Source organism: Alosa sapidissima, chromosome 19 (genome assembly GCF_018492685.1).
Source record: "Alosa sapidissima isolate fAloSap1 chromosome 19, fAloSap1.pri, whole genome shotgun sequence".
Classification (NCBI taxonomy): Eukaryota; Metazoa; Chordata; class Actinopteri; order Clupeiformes; family Clupeidae; genus Alosa; species Alosa sapidissima.
The window spans coordinates 24,511,742-24,529,101 of NC_055975.1; the positions used below are offsets into that span (position 1 = coordinate 24,511,742).

Consider the following 17,360-nt stretch of genomic DNA (forward strand, 5'->3'; position numbering starts at 1 on the left):
AATATTGAAGTTAGTGCTTTAAAGTGCTTCTTGAAATTCCCCTTGGGGATCAATAAAGTATCTATCTATCTATCTATCTATCTATATATATATCTATCTATCTATCTTAAAGATTAATGATGATCTATTTTGGAGGCTTAGAGATAGAGCTCTGCAATCAAGAGATAAAATCTTCTGCATCTGAAATCAACACTGGAAAAGAAAGAAAGAAAGAATAATAGTAGGTATTTAAAAGAAACAACTACCATAATCACATAGCTCTCCTTGCAGAGTTTGTATCACATACAGAAAAGAATATATTGAAATATATTTTTAAGTGCCAAAGTATATTTTGGGGACCATTTCGAATAGTCTATTTCAAAAATATATTGTGAAAATATTTTTCAAATTTAAATTGTCTGTGTGTGTATGGGATTAGTTAGATACTAACGAGAATGCTAGAATGATTAGAAAGTGAAGTTTACATTCAAATTACATTTGAAATTATTATAGCCTTAATAGACTAATAATAAAAATAAGAAGAGTAGGCCTTATTACAATAATAATTTAATAGGCTAGCAAGTCTTCATAACAACAATAACTTATGACTCAGAAAAGAATTAGCCTACTTAGACGCAATTAAAACATTGTTGAAGGTGGGACTTGAGGATTGTTCACTGAGCTAAGTAGAGCTCACTTAAACCCCTCCTCTTAACACCATCACATCAGAAAGGGTGAGTGAGTGGACTCAGGTCAGTAATTAACCCATGTCATAACAGCAGTGGTGACTTTGTCCCACTCTGATGCACAACTCAACAATTCTCATTCTTTCAATGTCCTTGTTGTAACAAACCTAAAGGATTAGGTATTTTTATCGACTCTGCCATGGATGGGAAAACACAGAAGTTGGAGTTACGCCGTGAAGTGGGACTGTTGGGAGGCATGTCCCTTATTGCTGGTACCATGATCGGCTCTGGAATATTTATGTCTCCCCAGTCTGTGATTCAAAACATCGGGAGCCCTGGTGCGAGCCTTGTCATCTGGGCATGTTGTGGACTACTTGCTATGTTAGCATCGCTAAGCTATGCAGAACTGGGTACTGTAATAAGGGAGTCCGGAGGGGAATATATCTACATACTGCGTACAGCGGGTCAACCCGCGGCTTTTCTTTTCATCTTTACCTCGGTGGTGGTAGTGCGTCCTGCCAGCATGGCCGGCGTAGCACTGAGCTTTGCTGTGAATGCGGTGGCCCCCTTTTATCAGGACTGTCCTCCACCAGACAATGTGGTAAAGTGCGTGGCCGCAGTAGGCATCCTGCTGTTGGCCGTGGTGAACTGTCTGAATGTACGCTTGGCAATGAAACTTATGGTTTTCTTTATGGCAGCTAAGTTGCTAAGCCTTGCCGTTATTGTGATTGGAGGTGTCGTGCTACTTGTGCAAGGGAATACACTCAACTTTGAGAACTCCTTCGAAGGCACCAAGCTGGACGTGAGTGCCATTGGTGTGGCCTTTTTCCAGTGCCTTTGGTCCTACGATGGCTGGAACAATTTGAATTCTGTGACGGAAGAGCTAAAAAATCCACAGGTATATTCAAGTCTGTATTGTTTTAATGCTGTCACTGATTCAGCTTTTGATTAAGCAAATGTAGCCTATAGGCCTACTCAAATGTCTTCAAAAGGTTCTGTTTCCGTCAGAAGAGTTTATGCAACAATAGACTCATTAAAACAGATAAGGTATCTATTAATAGATACTTTCAAACTATTTTTTTTTTAAAAGAATGAACAATGAAAATGAAAACGAACACGATGCAAAGTTGCCCGCTTTACCTCATGTGAAGTACACCTTGACTTCTGGCCACAGGTCAGTGTGGGTCTAAGTATGCAAACATCTTTGAGAGTTGTGAGTTTAAGTAAAGATTATTTGTCTGTTGACATGTAAGTAATGGTATGTGCATAGAATATGAATAAAGAAATAGACACTTTATGTCATCCCAAACATAAAGTGAAAGCAGATTTCTACAATGTAATGTTAAATATATATAATGCAAAATAAGCGGTTGCATAAATATACAGCCCCTTCAAGTCAGCATTTAGTAGATGCACCTTTGGCCGCAATTACTGTAAAGCATGGCACCTGCGTGGATAGGTCTCAGTTAAGCTTGCACATCTTGATACTGCAATTCTCCATAATGCAACTCCATTTTTCTTTGCAAAACTGTTCAAGCTCTGTCAGGTTGGAAGGGGATCAGGTGTGAACAGCCCTTTTCAAGTCCAGACACAGATTTTCTATAGGATTAAGGTCTGGGCTTTGACTTGGCCTCTCCAGAACATTCACCTTGTTCTTGTAGGGGAAGGCACATAACGTGTCTTCAGGATGAGAATTGCATTGGCCATCAAAATGTTTAAACATGTATAGAACAGGACAGAACGTTGAAGCAGTAAAGCATATTTCGAGAAACTACAATTAATCTGACCTCATGAAATTAAGAAATTGACCTTGAATAATTACCAAGTAGTTTATCAACTATAGCAGAGTAGTGGCATGGCATATGAGAATATATATATATATATATATATATAAATGGTGGGTGAATTAACAATTTATTACCAGTAAATCATAAAGCACATTGAATTTAAGGTAACATTCAGGTTAAAGCAAAACTCTCTTAATGCAACCTAGGGTCTTTTTGTGAATGAAGTCAAATTTTCGTTTAAAAGCATAATTACGACGCAAGCACCACTTTTAAGTATGATCACATCAAACCAAACCAAGTCTATATTTGCAATAATTAAGGGGGGTAGGACTAGGCTATATGAGCAACCCCTCTTCCAATGGCACGGCTCTGACGAACCCATGTGTGCAGGGAGAAATAGCCCTGTGCAGAGAAACTAGAGGAGCAGTTCATATTCAGCAAAGACAAGAGAGAAAGTGCACAATAGGCCTAGCAAATATGACGGCTGGAAATCATACATTGCGCCGATATATTTGCTGTTAATAGTCAACGAACTCCACTAACCACTCGGTGAGTTGCACAGTTTTGAAAACAAACGTTAAGGGTTGTTTTAGGACATGTTTGAGTAGCCTACAGTTTCACTGCACTAGTTAAAGCAATAAAATGGGAAATACCCAAGGGGGGTGAATACTTGTTATAGGCACTGTATCTGTTAGGCTACATTCACATGTCTTTCCCATTGAATGTTCATTGACACATGTTATTCATTCTTTTCAGGTGAATCTACCCAGGGCTTTGTTGATTGCCATTCCCATGGTAACAGTTCTGTATTTGCTGGTCAATGTGAGTTACTTGGCATCCCTGACACCACGGGAGATGATGTCATCAAGTGCAGTTGCCGTGACATGGGGGTGAACAAATGTCTATTTTCATTGTTTTGATGTTAAAAAAAGATGTTTAATTGATTACAGATAAATTACTCACTACAGATAATTCTGAATGGCAAGTTACCATATTATTTTTTTTTTTCTTCTATTTGTTTTATCTGTGAAGCGACCTTGGGTGTCCTGAACGGCGTTTTTAAATAAAATGTATTATTATTATTATTAATAATATTATGACAAAATACAAGTACAACAGAATAATTTAACAGATCATAGAGCATCTGATTGTCATTTAGGCCTAGTCGTTAGAGTTACAATTATCCTTGAGAATCACAATAAAGTTAAAGAATGAAGAAGCTTATAGAGCATGGACAAAAGGAATATACAGTCTAATTTGCTGTCACATTTGCAGAACGGCTGCGTTGCGCTGCCTGTAAGGCTCTAATTTGATAAAATGCAGATTAGAGTAGTAAATATTTTGCTCACACTGCACTGCAGTCACAGCAGTTGCTTTAGGACTTCCAGATTTCTGAGTCATACATTAAAGACCCTCATGTGTTGACAGGAATAAAGTGCTCGGAGGCTTGGGATGGTTCATGTCTGTGGCGGCAGCGTTGTCTGCCTTTGGATCTCTGAACGGAACGTTCTTCAGTGGCGGACGAGTGTGCTTTGTGGCTGCCAGGGAAGGGCATATGGTGAGAAGAATTTTATTTATATATTTATTAAAGTATATTTTTGGAGATTTTTTGCTTTTATTGTGCTAGGATAGTGAGAGACTGACAGGAAGCAGGTGGGAGAGAGAGATGGGGTGGGATCAGGAAAATGACCCAGGTTAGACTTGAAGCCCGGTCCCCATGGACACGAATGCGGTATGGACACTAGCAAGTTGAGCCACAGGACAATATTTGATTTAAACCCAAACCCAAACATCCTGGGCCAATTGCACTGTCAGTTAGCATTTGGTTAGCTTAGCAGCGCTTCAGGTATGATACAGCAACTAAGTACCAAAATTGTTACATTTTTGGAGAAAAAATTGAATGAAACTTAAAGGTAAACTATGCAGTATTGGCCATTTCCTTACTGTTTTCTCGGTTTTTGCTTCTCTTTCGCTGGCTCTGTCATGACGAATGTCTGAGAAACTCCATCGCTACCTTTTTCTAGCCGATGCCTGGCATGTATGTGTATTTGAATGCAGTAAAGCAATTCGTTACACTCGTTATACTTCCTGACACTGAGGCCGCCGGCCCAAAGCTGCAAAGGTGGTTTTTCCGCTCACAGGCGCTGGGGGAAGCGAGACGGCCACCGTTCAACCCGAAAAAAGTCATATAACCATTCCAATGACTCTGAAGCTGTTAAATTAAGGTAAATTAAGCTAAAAAACTAGCATATTAAGCTAAAAAACCTGCATAGTGTGCCTTTAACAATGGTTTCCTAATCTTAGTGATGTAAAATATGTGTGCCCCCTGATGCTATATCTGATTCTTGTGAAACTGGATTCCAAAATGGCAACCATGGGATGGTGAAAATGGTCGATATTCCACATTTTGGTTAGTGGAAGTAGTGGTATCTGGCATCTGGTAAAGGAGTGATCAACGCTCAGTCCTGACCACAAATGGAAAGCCACAGAGGTAATGCCTGAAATTGCAGACAGCCTCTGTGATGGCCCACAGTTAAAGCTGCAGTTGGCAAGATTTTTTTGATCATATTCACTGAGACCAACACTATGCTCTGACAGAACAACATAAATCAGCCGGTTTTAGAAAAAAACCTGCACTTCTACCTCCACCTAGAGCCTGTTATTTGTTTTGCAAAAATCCACAGCTCCCGGTTCTTCTGGTCCAATCAGAGCAGGGCTGTGTGAGATCTGACTGTAAATCACAGTCTGGTGCAGTCTGGTGCGCACTGACGAGCACGAACTCAACGAGAAGGTGCTCGGTGGTAGTGGGGGAGGGGCATGAGAGTTGTAAACATTCAAAATTTTGAGAGTTGTAAACATTCAAAAAGTCCCCTCAATCTGTCAGACTTGCCAACTGCAGCTTTTATGTTGGGTTATGAAGTAATTGTGTTCTCTGTCTGGTTGTAGTATTGGATGACACACTCTCTCTGAAGTCTCTTGACAGCCATCAAGAGTCCAAGTAGAACATTGCTGGTGTAAGGCTACAGACCAACGTTCCACTGCTGCGCCTAACTTTTTCATTTAAGTGCACCAGCACATAATTTAGGTTCATCCAAAATTTTCTTTTAAGCGTTGTCTTCTTTGTCAGTTCCTACACATTTTGGTAATTGAATTACTATGTCTAATAATTGCATTACAAGTATAGACCCTTTCAACAATAAAAACAAAAACAATGCTTGAACGTTCTATTTGGGCCCCAATCTACTTCCTCTGCATTAAGATAACATATGGAATGTTAAAAAGGAAGTCTTGTGGGGCCAACTATGATGCTGATAATGGAACTCTCTTGAAAGGGTCTATATTTAAATTAAAAAAAGGATGTTGTGATGTTGTGCAACAAAGAGTACAGGGCACATTTCACTTTTTTTCCGTTTCACTTATTTTTTCCCCTTTACCCCCTTGACAGGGGCTTCTAAATGAAACCTGCTTTTATTTGTCCAAACCTGTAGCCACACCAGGCTAGTAAAAGGACCTGCGTCTAATCGGGACTAGGCTTTTAAACAAATATTTACAGTAAATAGAGAACTGTTACACTGTTGTTATCATTGTATTGGTGGTTATCTACTATCTGTTTATCAGGGGTCATTAACCTAAATTATACTACATAAAGGTAAACCATTTAAGGTAGTTCTATGTTGAAATCCTCAAGCAAATGTAGTTATCACTATTAACAATGGCACCTGTAGTTCTGCTGCAACATGTGAGTTTAAAAACATGTTACATGGCAAACCTCTCTACACAGTGGTGGCTAAGCTAACAACACAGTAACTGTTCCCATATGTTTAAAAATCACAGATATATTTTGCTTGTTTAAAAGAAGTATTTTCTTCTAGCCAGACATCTTGTCCATGGCACATGTGAGACATCTCACCCCTTCTCCAGCTCTCATCTTCACAACTTTCATCTCTCTCCTTGTGCTGATTCCTGGGGACTTCCAAAGCATTGTCAACTTCTTCAGGTGCTTCCTCTGTACACTTGTCTCTTATGAATATATTATGTACTATGGATTATGTCATTACAGATTATAGTGATGAGGAGCAATGCCATCACAGACATTTATGCAAATGTTGTTCCCTGATAATAGCTTCATAATTTATTCTTATTGTTGTAAGTCGATTTCAAAACAAAAGCATCTGCTAAGAAACACAGCTTGATACTATGTTCTAGATGTTTGTAGTTCTTAATATCTCACCTTTTTGTCTAGTTTTACAGCTTGGTTCTTTTATGGAACCACTCTGTGTGGCCTCCTTTATCTAAAGATCAGGAGACCTGACCTCCCACGGGTTTTCAAAGTAGGTGACAGATAAGAGCTTTCCAAATGTTTTCTATTCTGCTTTTATAAGGGTTGTCGCAATTTCTTTATTACATTGTGCTGAGTAGATATGCTATGTAAATCTGATAAGAATTGCAAATGGCTATCAACAAATATAAATGGCTAGAGTTTGAGAGCGAAAACTGCTGCTGGTGGAAACTAAAGACGCGTGTGCACAAAAACAGAAACGTCAGAGAAAGATATAAAAGTGTGGTCAAGTTTCAAGTTAATCAGTGAAGCATTTGGACAAAGCTTACCAGCAGCATTGCTAAATTAACCCCTTTAAACTGAATGTGTCAGATTACAGTGTAAGAAGATGGTAATGTTACAGTGGTTTCTGGGCAGTGTAGGGCTTCACTCCTAGAATTTACGACAGAGTTGCACAATACATCCATGAAGAGACAATTCTTTGGTCAAAGCTACTCTGTAATCAAAAAGTCCAGTTAAACCAATTCGTTTTGCCAGCCTATAAAGTGGCATTAAAGAAAGTCAGCGAAACAAAATGTGAATGCCATTACTTCGTAGAACTAGCCTAGAAATCTAGACGCACCCTAGTGGCGGCAAATTAATTTGCTCAGCCTGTACGTTTAGTATCAAACCATAGGGATTTCTATTGGCTAACACCGTGGATGTTATTCAATCACAGCGCTCTATTTTGTTAGAGAGTCTTAAGGCGGGCTTAACAGGATAACGACAGTCCTGCGACGGTGAACAACAAGGAAGGTGGCTATGGCGAACGAAGAGCGGTTGTTTGAATCGGCGTTGGCGTCAACTTTGGAGAAGTTGGACTTGTGCTTTTCTTTGAAAGTTTAGCAACACAATGCACTTAAGTCATTCCTTTCGAAGAAGGATGTATTTGCCGTTTTGCCGACCGGATACGGATATGGTCGTAGCGCTGGCCTATTGCATGCCTAGGCAGTTTGAAAGACAATTCTCTGCCCGCCCCTTGGATTAAGCGAGGTGAATGGTTCGATGCCAGACTATACATTTCAATGATATAGGATGGCCCGCCAGGCTATCGTAGAACACATCCTGCTACCAAATGCATTAATTTATTACAAAACTATGCAACAGCACAATGCCATCTGTCCATGAAAAACACTTTAGTCCACAAAAACAGGCTACATTACGGAAAGTATCCTACACAGGTGTGCAGAAAAAATCTTTTGTCCAATAGGCTACGTTCCATGAATATAACTATTCTCACACCAGATTTATCATGCTGCACTACAAGCCCATGCTGACCTGCATACACAAGCTGGAATGACCATATGCCTGTCGTACGGCTGTTTTAAAGCTGCAGTTGGCAAGATTTCTTTTTGATCATATTCACTGAAACCGACACTATGCTCCGACAGAACAACATAAATCAGCCGGTTTTAGAAAAAAAAAACCCCGCACTTCTACCTCCACCTAGAGCCAGTTATTTGCTTTGCAAAAATCCAAGAGCTCCCGGTTCTTCTGGTCCAATCAGAGCAGGGCTGTGTGAAATCTGACTGAATCACAGTCTGGTGCAGTCTGGAGTGCATTGACGAGCACAAACTCGATGAGAGGGTGCTCGGTGGTAGTGGGGGAGTGGCATAAGAATTGTAAACATTTTGAAAATTTTGAAAAAAATTTGGCTAAGTCCCCTCAATCTGTCAGACTTGCCAACTGCAGCTTTAATGTTTTTTTTTTTTTTTTTTTTTACTTATTTATTTGGCCTTTTATACAAAGCCACTTCCATTTGTCAATTATTACAAGAGCCAGTCTCCCCGGCCTGTTTTATGTCATTCGTTTCGTAAACTAGGGCTAATGAGAATTTTGAGAGCCAGACACTTTTACCGGTTTTGAGCAACAAGAAAAAAGTGCAAAAATGTCCACAGTCTCTCCTATTTATTATGTGCTAAAGAATATTTAATGCTTTCTTGACTTGCTTCTCACAATTTGATCCCTTTAGGTTCCCATCCTGATCCCCATCCTAGTCATTATGGCTGCGGTCTTCCTAGTCGTTGCACCAATCATTGACGATCCCAAGATTGAGTATCTGTATGTCACTCTATTCATCTTCAGTGGTATCATTATCTATGTGCCCTTCATCCACTTCAAGCTGCTCCCTGGATTACTGGACAGAGTGACCGTTTTCCTCCAACTCTTTCTGGAGGTCGCCCCAGCTGACAAAAACTTGTAATGAGAAATGCCAGAGGCTTTTTAACAATGGCACCTCTGTCAAAGTATTGAGAGAAGAAAGTCTACTATAACATAGGTTAATGAGATATGATATGAAATAGAAAATGGAAAAAAAGACTCATATAATGCACTTGACAGCCTGTTAGTATCTCAGAATTTGTTAAAATCCATTAGTTTTTTTGTGTGAGCACAGTCAGCTACATACTTACTGGATGCTGGTGAAAGTCATCGAACTTTTGGCAAGCATGTCTGTTAGTGCATCCAGCCTCTCACACTTTTGTTTTTGTTGCCAGAAAATTGGTATTGTTTTCATGTTTATATATATGGACAATTTTTGACCCTGTTTTTTGTTCACACCCCATAACATATAAAACATACAGTAGCCATGCCATGTATCAATAGGGTGACCAGATGAGATTGGCTGAAATACGGGACTCTTACAGCGAATTTTCAAACCTGTACCAAAACACATTTTTATTCAAACATCAAGTCTGCCTCAAAATACAACAGAGAAATCATGAACTCAAAATGTCATTGTGTGAAAAAAAAAACAGTGTAACAGTGCAAATCAGACCTTTCAGAATAAGGATAATAGCCTAACGCTAATAACAAGCCTTGCCAAAATTATGGGTCATTAAGTAAGAATACAAAATAATTGTTAGATTAAGTAGATTATGTTAAAACGACATGGAAATTAGGCCGAACTTCCGACGTATTTTTTTGCACACACGCTGACTCTGCCTGCTGCGCTGCCTGCACAATGTCCTCGGCTTTGCGAAATCAGTGCATATTCGCGCCTAATTATAGAACGTCAAAAAGAAACAAAGTAGCCGGGCTGCATCCAGACACTTAGCTGCCGTCGGGGGCTGCATGCAGTCGACTCAGACTCTCTACGGACAGTTTTTAATGTTTATCAGAAAATAACTACTCAGTATTCTGATTGAGTATAATTTCCGGGACAATTAGGGCAGGATTCGGGATTCGGGACAGCTGCTTGGATATCGGGACTGTCCCGAATTTTTCGGGACGTCTGGTCACCCTATGTATCAAAATAAAATGCTGTATTTTTGTATTTTGAAAATACCAAAAATGCTCTTTAAAGGAAGCATGAAATAACTTTTTGAGAGCAACAGCTTTTCTCTGCCTGCAAGACCTGCCATAAACCTACAAACAGTCAACATCTCATAGCCTAAATACTGTATTAGAGACTCACTCAAAAGTCACAACTGATCTTGTCAATGCATGCATATATTGCTTGATATTGCACTGTGTAACGCTAATGATCAGGAAGAAAAATTACCCTTTTAGTTGGTTTTTAACTGACTGGGTACTGTATAAGCGCTAAATGGTGTTATATTGACACCAAGGAGCATAAATATACATTTTTCATGTGTGTTGCTAGGCGATACATGGGACAACTTTTTGAGCAATGTGACCTCACTGCACGCCACTGGTGTACTGTGTGTGTGAGAAACCTGCATGTTACTCATCTCGCACTGGATCATCTTCCTAAATCTCAACTCAGGCAAATTACTAAGTCAACATCAGTCAGAGGCTACACTCATTGTTTTGCACTTTTATAATATTTTTAACTACAAAAATATGCAATAAATAAACAAAGCCATTTGCTTCAACCCAATAAAATACAATTACGAAATACTATTTTGAATTTGAAATACGTATTTCAAAAACATGTATCATAAACACTGCCCATCCCTGCATACTACAATGGCAAGGTGTACAATGAAATGAAATTCTGTTGTTTTGTTACAAAAACTATCCACTCACAAGGCAGAAACTCAAAGAGGGTAGAAGACCTTGGACTGATGATCATCTAGAATGCAAAATTCTACAGAAAGCTAGTAAGGTTGATGAGATAAATTGGGTTTGCTAGCTTGATGATATGGTATATGTAGCCTATGCCTACTGATTACCTTGTGTGCTATTCAAAGTGCTGGGACATCCAAATGTTCTAGACAACTTGCGATACGAAACTCAAAAGACACACGACATACCATGATAGCTGTCAGTATAGTTAGTAACAGTATGATGTAATGTTATGACAGTAATTGGGTCCTGCAGGGCTGTATGCTTATTGGAGTTGTGACAGAAAAACAGTGCACTATTATTACTGCCCCCAGTTGTATGCCACTATGACCCAGTTCAGCTTGCGTTTATACACATTTCCATAATATATATTTTTAAATATGATCTCAAGCTTTTAAGCCAAAGATAGGACAGTGAAGAGAGGACAGGAAATTAGTGGGAAAGAGACGTGCATTGGGTTAGGGAAATTAACCTATGGGAACTGAGCCTGTTTATGGTATGGGACGCTGATGCTACCACTATGGCTCCCCCCAAAGTCATAGTCACCTTTTTGTCCAAATGAACATTTATGTCAAATTTGAAGAAGTTTCCCTTCAGTGTTCTTGAGAAATTGGGCCTCATTCGCCAGTTATCTTTCTATTTTTTTCAAAAGTGTTGTGTTGATTTTAGGAGCTTTCTTCAAAAGATTCGCAAACATGTTCCCACACCTCAGAATTGTTCTTCTTGAGTAGAAATCACAAGCCAGTTGGCCTTAATTTGCATAGGCAAAGGCCCAGTCAATCCTAGGCCATGCGACTGCGGAACCCCCATAAAATAATGTAATAAAGTAATCTGGTTAAATTCTAGCTTTTGGAATGGACCAAATATTAAAAATAAGTTTTTCAAACAGGATTCTGAAATCAGATTAGTATACAAATCCATTTTTTTATTTTGATCTGAATCAAACACGCATTGCAGTCAGATTGTACATGTGATGGAGGGGGTGTGTCCATGCTGTATGCTACAGAGTCAGTTTGGTTTGGTAACTGGCCCACTTAGCAATAAAAGTGATGGGGATCAGGAATGGTGTTTGAGAAGGCTATAGTTACAATGGTGTGGGATATTATCACAGACACCTCACATGTCCTGTATACAGAATATGAACTGCTCCTTTTTAGGACAAAATGGCTGAATAAGTATAGAAACTATCCTGTATTCAGAATACAAACTGCTCCCTTCAGGACAAGATGACTGCAAGTAGAAACTCCTTCATCCCTCTATCAGTGAACCAGCTAAATCCTGGACATGAGAGTGTGAAGTAGAGAAGAACTGTGTGTAGTGATTTTTAAGCAGTTATGTTGGCACTAGTGTGTAATATGCATTCTATGTTCGTTTTTGCGTTACAATTAAGCAGCACCTGCAGAAAATGTTTAGTTAGGGCAGTGGTTCTTAAACCTTTTGTCTGGCGAACACCCAAAAAACTTCTCTCCAACTGGCGGAATTTGGTTTCCAAATGTTGTGAGATGGGCATTGGAAGCAGAGGCAGAAAATGTCTTCTCTCATAGGTAGGCTATGTCAGCATCAAAGGCATTATGTCAATGGCAGACTTTGACTAAAAACCTTTACAAAAATGTTTTTAATTCATTTTGCGACCCCTCCAATATTTTTGGCGACCCCCAGTTTGAGAACCACTGAGTTAGGGGGTAAGATGGGACCTGTGAGATGGCTAAACAGTATGGAACAGGTTCAGGGTACGCAAGTACATACTATGGTTAGACAGTGTAAGGTGTGATTGCAAACTGTTTAATACCTTGGCTGATCTCATGTGAGTATATTCACATGAGATAAGCCAAAGAATCATAAATTAGCCTATCAAATTCCAGTTTGAATATAACCAATAAATCAAAGATGTTGGTTGCTCAATAAACATTAGTGATAGTGACAAAGGTTTCATTTATAAGTAAGTATAAGTATATATACTCTTTTGATCCCGTGAGGGAAATTTGGTCATTTTTTTCCAATCCATGAATTAGTGAAACACACTCAGCACACAGTGATTGATCACACAGTGAGGTGAAGCACACACTAATCCTGGCGCAGTGAGCTGCCTGCAACAGGGAGCAGTGAGGGGTTAGGTGCCTTGCTCAAGCCGTTCCTACTGGTCGGGGTTCGAACAGGCAACCCTCCGGTTACAAGTCCGAAGCGCTAACCAGTAAGCCACGGCTGTCCAACACATCATATTTGATATACAACCCTGTTTCCAAAATTTTGGGACGCTTTTGGGATGGGATTTTTTAAAATCAGAATTTGAGTCTGGTAACACACCATTTTGGATGCGTTTCAACCTAGCCTGGAAGCCAGTCCGAATTTACCCCATCCACAAAATAAGAGGATGGCAAATGCCGTAATCGCTGTTTTCTGTTTTTCTTTTAAAGTTATTGCACTGTCGATATCTTCTATAACAGACACAATAACAAAATCTAAACCTCTCTTCTCCAATTCGCCTTATTCACCCGGTGGCCAGAGCGAGGCTACAGAGTAGCCCTACACTTGCCATTACACCTAAGTCCAGCAGATGTTGGAGGTAATGCACTCCGTTTGCGAACTGCCAAAAAAACTCACTGAGGAAGAAGAACAGGCCAGCGAACCCTTCTTTTTCGGTGAGCTTTTTTTTTTGGCAGTTTGCAAACTGAGTGCATTACCACCATCTGCTGCACTGAGGTGTAATGGCAAGGGTACCCTGTAGCCTCGTTCTGGCCGCAGGGTGAATAATGCGAATAGCAGCCTTTTTGTTGTAAACAAAGTCATCTGAAGTGAGCTTAGGTAGTGTGGATGACTGTCACTGTTGCTCATCTGTCCATCATTGTATAAAGTCTGCCAAAATAATTTGATCGGCCTGAAAACATCCTAACCGGGTACGTAGACCCTTTCAACAAACAGGTGCGTTCCTAGGACATTTCCGGTGGCACAGAGAAGAGCATTGAGCCAGTGGTAACTTGGGGACAAACAAAAATGTTAAAATCAAGTTTTAGTCAACATTTTGTAGAGCATCACACTAAAGTCTGATTCATTTTCATTTCAAAGTATCGCCGTTGGTTTTTAATGTTTCAACCGGAAAAGCTCTAGGAACAGATTGAAACGGTCTATATACTTATCAATGGAGGAATTCAAATTTCCCACCATCAAATTTTGTTGGCGAGGTAAATTCGGGCTGGCTTCCAGGTTACCTGTAAGATATAAATGTGTCTTGTTTTGCCAGTGTCATGCAGTGCCATTTTCTATATATTTATAGTGACTACAGTATTCATAAACAATTATGACAAGTTGGTATTTGTGTTTACAACTATAGGCTATTGTTGACAAATGATTGTTAGTTGAGATATTTCAGCACCAATAAAATTGACAGAATTCAAATGATTTAATTATGTGATCATTTAGCAAAAAAAAAAACAGTTAAGCCTAGTAATGTTTTTCTCAGATGGCAAGTTAAGCCACAAAAACACTTTTTAGGATCCCTTTGCATTCATTTTATTAGGCTACTGTTTCTCTCATATTACCTGAGGTGAAGTTATGTAGCCTACACAACACACACACACACACACACACACACACAGTTAACACTGATATTATGACGATATCATAATGATCATGATCATAATGTCCTTTTTCATGAAACACAGAGGAGAATTCAATTCAATTCAATATTTATTCACAATATTAAATGTGCAGTCAGGAATTGCACAAGAATTGAAATCAGAATTTAAACAACCTCTGAATGTAATGCTAAAAAATGCAACCTAAATTTCGCATTGCACTAAAAGATTGCATTTTTTGTTTGTTTTATAAAATGAGATTAGATTCCTTGTGCAACCTTTGAAATGAGCAAACTGAACAAAAATGTTGGTTGTGTTGTTGGTGTGTGCATATTGATATTGAAGTATGGAAGAATCAGATAGAAATATAGGCCTAGGCCTACTTAATATTGATAATTTAAATTTAAAAATCACATACTTTGGAGAATTACAATCTCAAAGGGGTAAGGGTCTGTTTGTTTCAAATTAGTAGCCCTCCATATGATTTCGGATCCTTCAAGTAGTCCTCATTCCCAAAAACGTTGAAGACTGTTGTAGGCCCTCACGGAATTGGCAGCTAGCGGTCGTTTGAAGATGAGTGCTGAATGTGACAAAAAAATGTTATGGGCTTGAAATTGCGTAAAATACCTGACTGCACCTTTAAGTGAACTTAATCTGTTATTCAGACTGCATGACTCAGAACTCAGAGCTCTTCTCACAAGTCTCGCCTGCCAGGATGGTCAGGCGGCGAAACCGAACGCAATTGATAAAGGGAATAAACATGTGCTCTGTCTCCCTAACTGTCCATTTGGCTAGTAACCACTCCTTACACATGGAATGGCGTGGTACAGCCAATCACATCCTATTTTAGACGAAGTGACTTCACCATGTCTCCTCCTATTGGATGCTATATTAAGAACGCAACAGGGCTCTTTAAAAGGGGAGCCGAGTGACATTTTGCAGAGGTACCAATGGATGCAGGCTACCACTCGGAAAAGGACTCGAATTCGTGAGAGCTGGATGTAGCCTTGTAGGATTATTGTGTCCTGTTGACCACTGTGAAATTATTATTGATAACCTGGACTAGACAGACCTACATTTTGCGTTAGGTGGACGGCAGCTGAGATGGCTGCTATTCGGAAAAAGCTTGTGGTGGTCGGGGATGGCGCCTGTGGGAAGACTTGTCTCCTCATCGTGTTCAGTAAAGATGAATTTCCTGAGGTGTATGTGCCAACCGTGTTCGAGAACTACGTCGCGGATATTGAGGTAGACAGCAAGCAAGTAGAATTGGCTTTGTGGGACACAGCTGGGCAGGAAGACTATGACCGCCTTCGCCCCCTATCCTACCCGGACACTGATGTAATACTAATGTGCTTCTCAGTGGACAGTCCAGATTCGTTGGAGAATATCCCAGAAAAATGGGTACCGGAGGTGAAGCACTTCTGTCCTAACGTTCCGATCATTTTAGTGGCGAACAAAAAGGACATGCGAAATGACGAGAACGTCAGGAACGAGCTAGCACGGATGAAACAGGAACCCGTGAAGACAGAGGATGGGAGGGCCATGGCTGCGCGCATCGGAGCGTACGATTACTTGGAGTGTTCAGCCAAAACGAAGGAAGGAGTACGGGACGTTTTCGAGACCGCAACTCGCGCTGCTCTGCAGAAAAAGCTACCTTCCAAGCCCTGTGTGGAATGCTGCAAATTGATATGAAATGAGCAATAAGAAATGTCAAAGTAGCTTAATTAAACAAAAGTTAAGGAGCCAGACGAAGAATGGCTTTCACTGATGAGAGCTAGTCTCTGTATTTTGGGATGGTTAAACTGCAGTCCAAGTTAATGAAATAGGTGGTCATTATGATGGACACTGGAGTTATGTGCTACAGTTTAAATAACAATGGAGTTGATAACCCATGGTGAAAGAAGTCAGCAACACTAATCTGCAAATCTTATGAGTTATGACCATTGCAAAGACGAATGATAACCCACTCGCTGGAGGATATTCGTATGGATACAGAAGGATTTTTTGCCAACAGGAGCAACAAAGGATGGGACAATGTTACCATGAGCTTGTGAGAAGGGCTAGTCTTGGTCAGATGGTTAATTTGTGTTTGTTTATAGAGTAACTATGTTGTTGTGTGTGTGTGCATGTGCCTGTCAGTGGGGGAGGAGAGGGCTTTATGGTACCCTACTTGCAGTGTCAACCTGTTCAGATCTTAATTACATTTATTCATTCACACACACACACACACAGATCATATATTACATTCATTCAGTACATACACTCGCATTACATATATTAAAATCACTATAGCATAATTGTTCAATGCACTGAGTTCAATATAGTTTGTCCACTTCGGTTGAAACATTCATAAATGCCATGATGTTACTGTTTTAATGCCGCTTCAATTTGCACCATCCCCATCGCCTTATGGATGGGTGGACACCATTCAGTACTGAAGGGGACAGATTTAAAGTTTAACTGTTATGATTGCACTGAATAATTTGAGTTCTATTGAACTGTGTTTTAATAGTATTATCCTAGATACACACTCTTATGGCAAGGTACTCAGTAACACAACATAAACTATTTTATTTGTTTTTTAAACCTGTGGTAAGTTTTCATTCTGTTATTTTACATTGCACATAACAGACATCTTAGTATCAAAGTATGTTTACAAGTCCACTTAATTGTATTCAGAGTTCATTATGCTAAATAAAATGGACTGGTTGAATGAAGCCCTGCTAATAGTCACATTAATGTGAAGATGAGCTTTTTCCCATTGCCATAGCCTATATCATCTTGGACTTAAAGGTAACTAATCATGGAGACCACATTATGTAATGATGTATATACATTTCCTAAGTATTAACTTGCCAACATTATTCAACAAATACTAGGATAATAATTAATCATGCAGTGAGATAAATCATAAATGCAGAGCTTACATCCTGTGCCATTTGATATGCCAATATGATAACTTATTATGAAGCAAGACTGGGACATACAC

At 39.6% G+C, this 17,360-nt stretch overlaps 2 protein-coding genes across 2 annotated transcripts; both read left to right on the forward strand.

The window, feature by feature from the left end:
• The first annotated feature begins 776 nt into the window (after positions 1 to 776).
• zmp:0000001267 (b(0,+)-type amino acid transporter 1) lies at positions 777 to 9,034 on the forward strand. The gene is made up of 6 exons (XM_042072812.1): positions 777 to 1,563; positions 3,209 to 3,342; positions 3,881 to 4,010; positions 6,325 to 6,449; positions 6,696 to 6,783; positions 8,743 to 9,034. Exons 1-6 carry the CDS (start codon positions 865 to 867, stop codon positions 8,971 to 8,973), a joined length of 1,407 nt encoding a protein of 468 aa, XP_041928746.1. The 5' UTR covers positions 777 to 864; the 3' UTR covers positions 8,974 to 9,034.
• Positions 9,035 to 15,284: 6,250 nt separating this feature from the next.
• On the forward strand, positions 15,285 to 17,088 carry LOC121693059 (rho-related GTP-binding protein RhoB). The gene has a single exon (XM_042072219.1). The coding sequence runs from the start codon at positions 15,476 to 15,478 to the stop codon at positions 16,061 to 16,063; it is 588 nt and encodes a 195-aa protein (XP_041928153.1). The 5' UTR covers positions 15,285 to 15,475; the 3' UTR covers positions 16,064 to 17,088.
• The last annotated feature ends 272 nt before the right edge of the window (positions 17,089 to 17,360 follow it).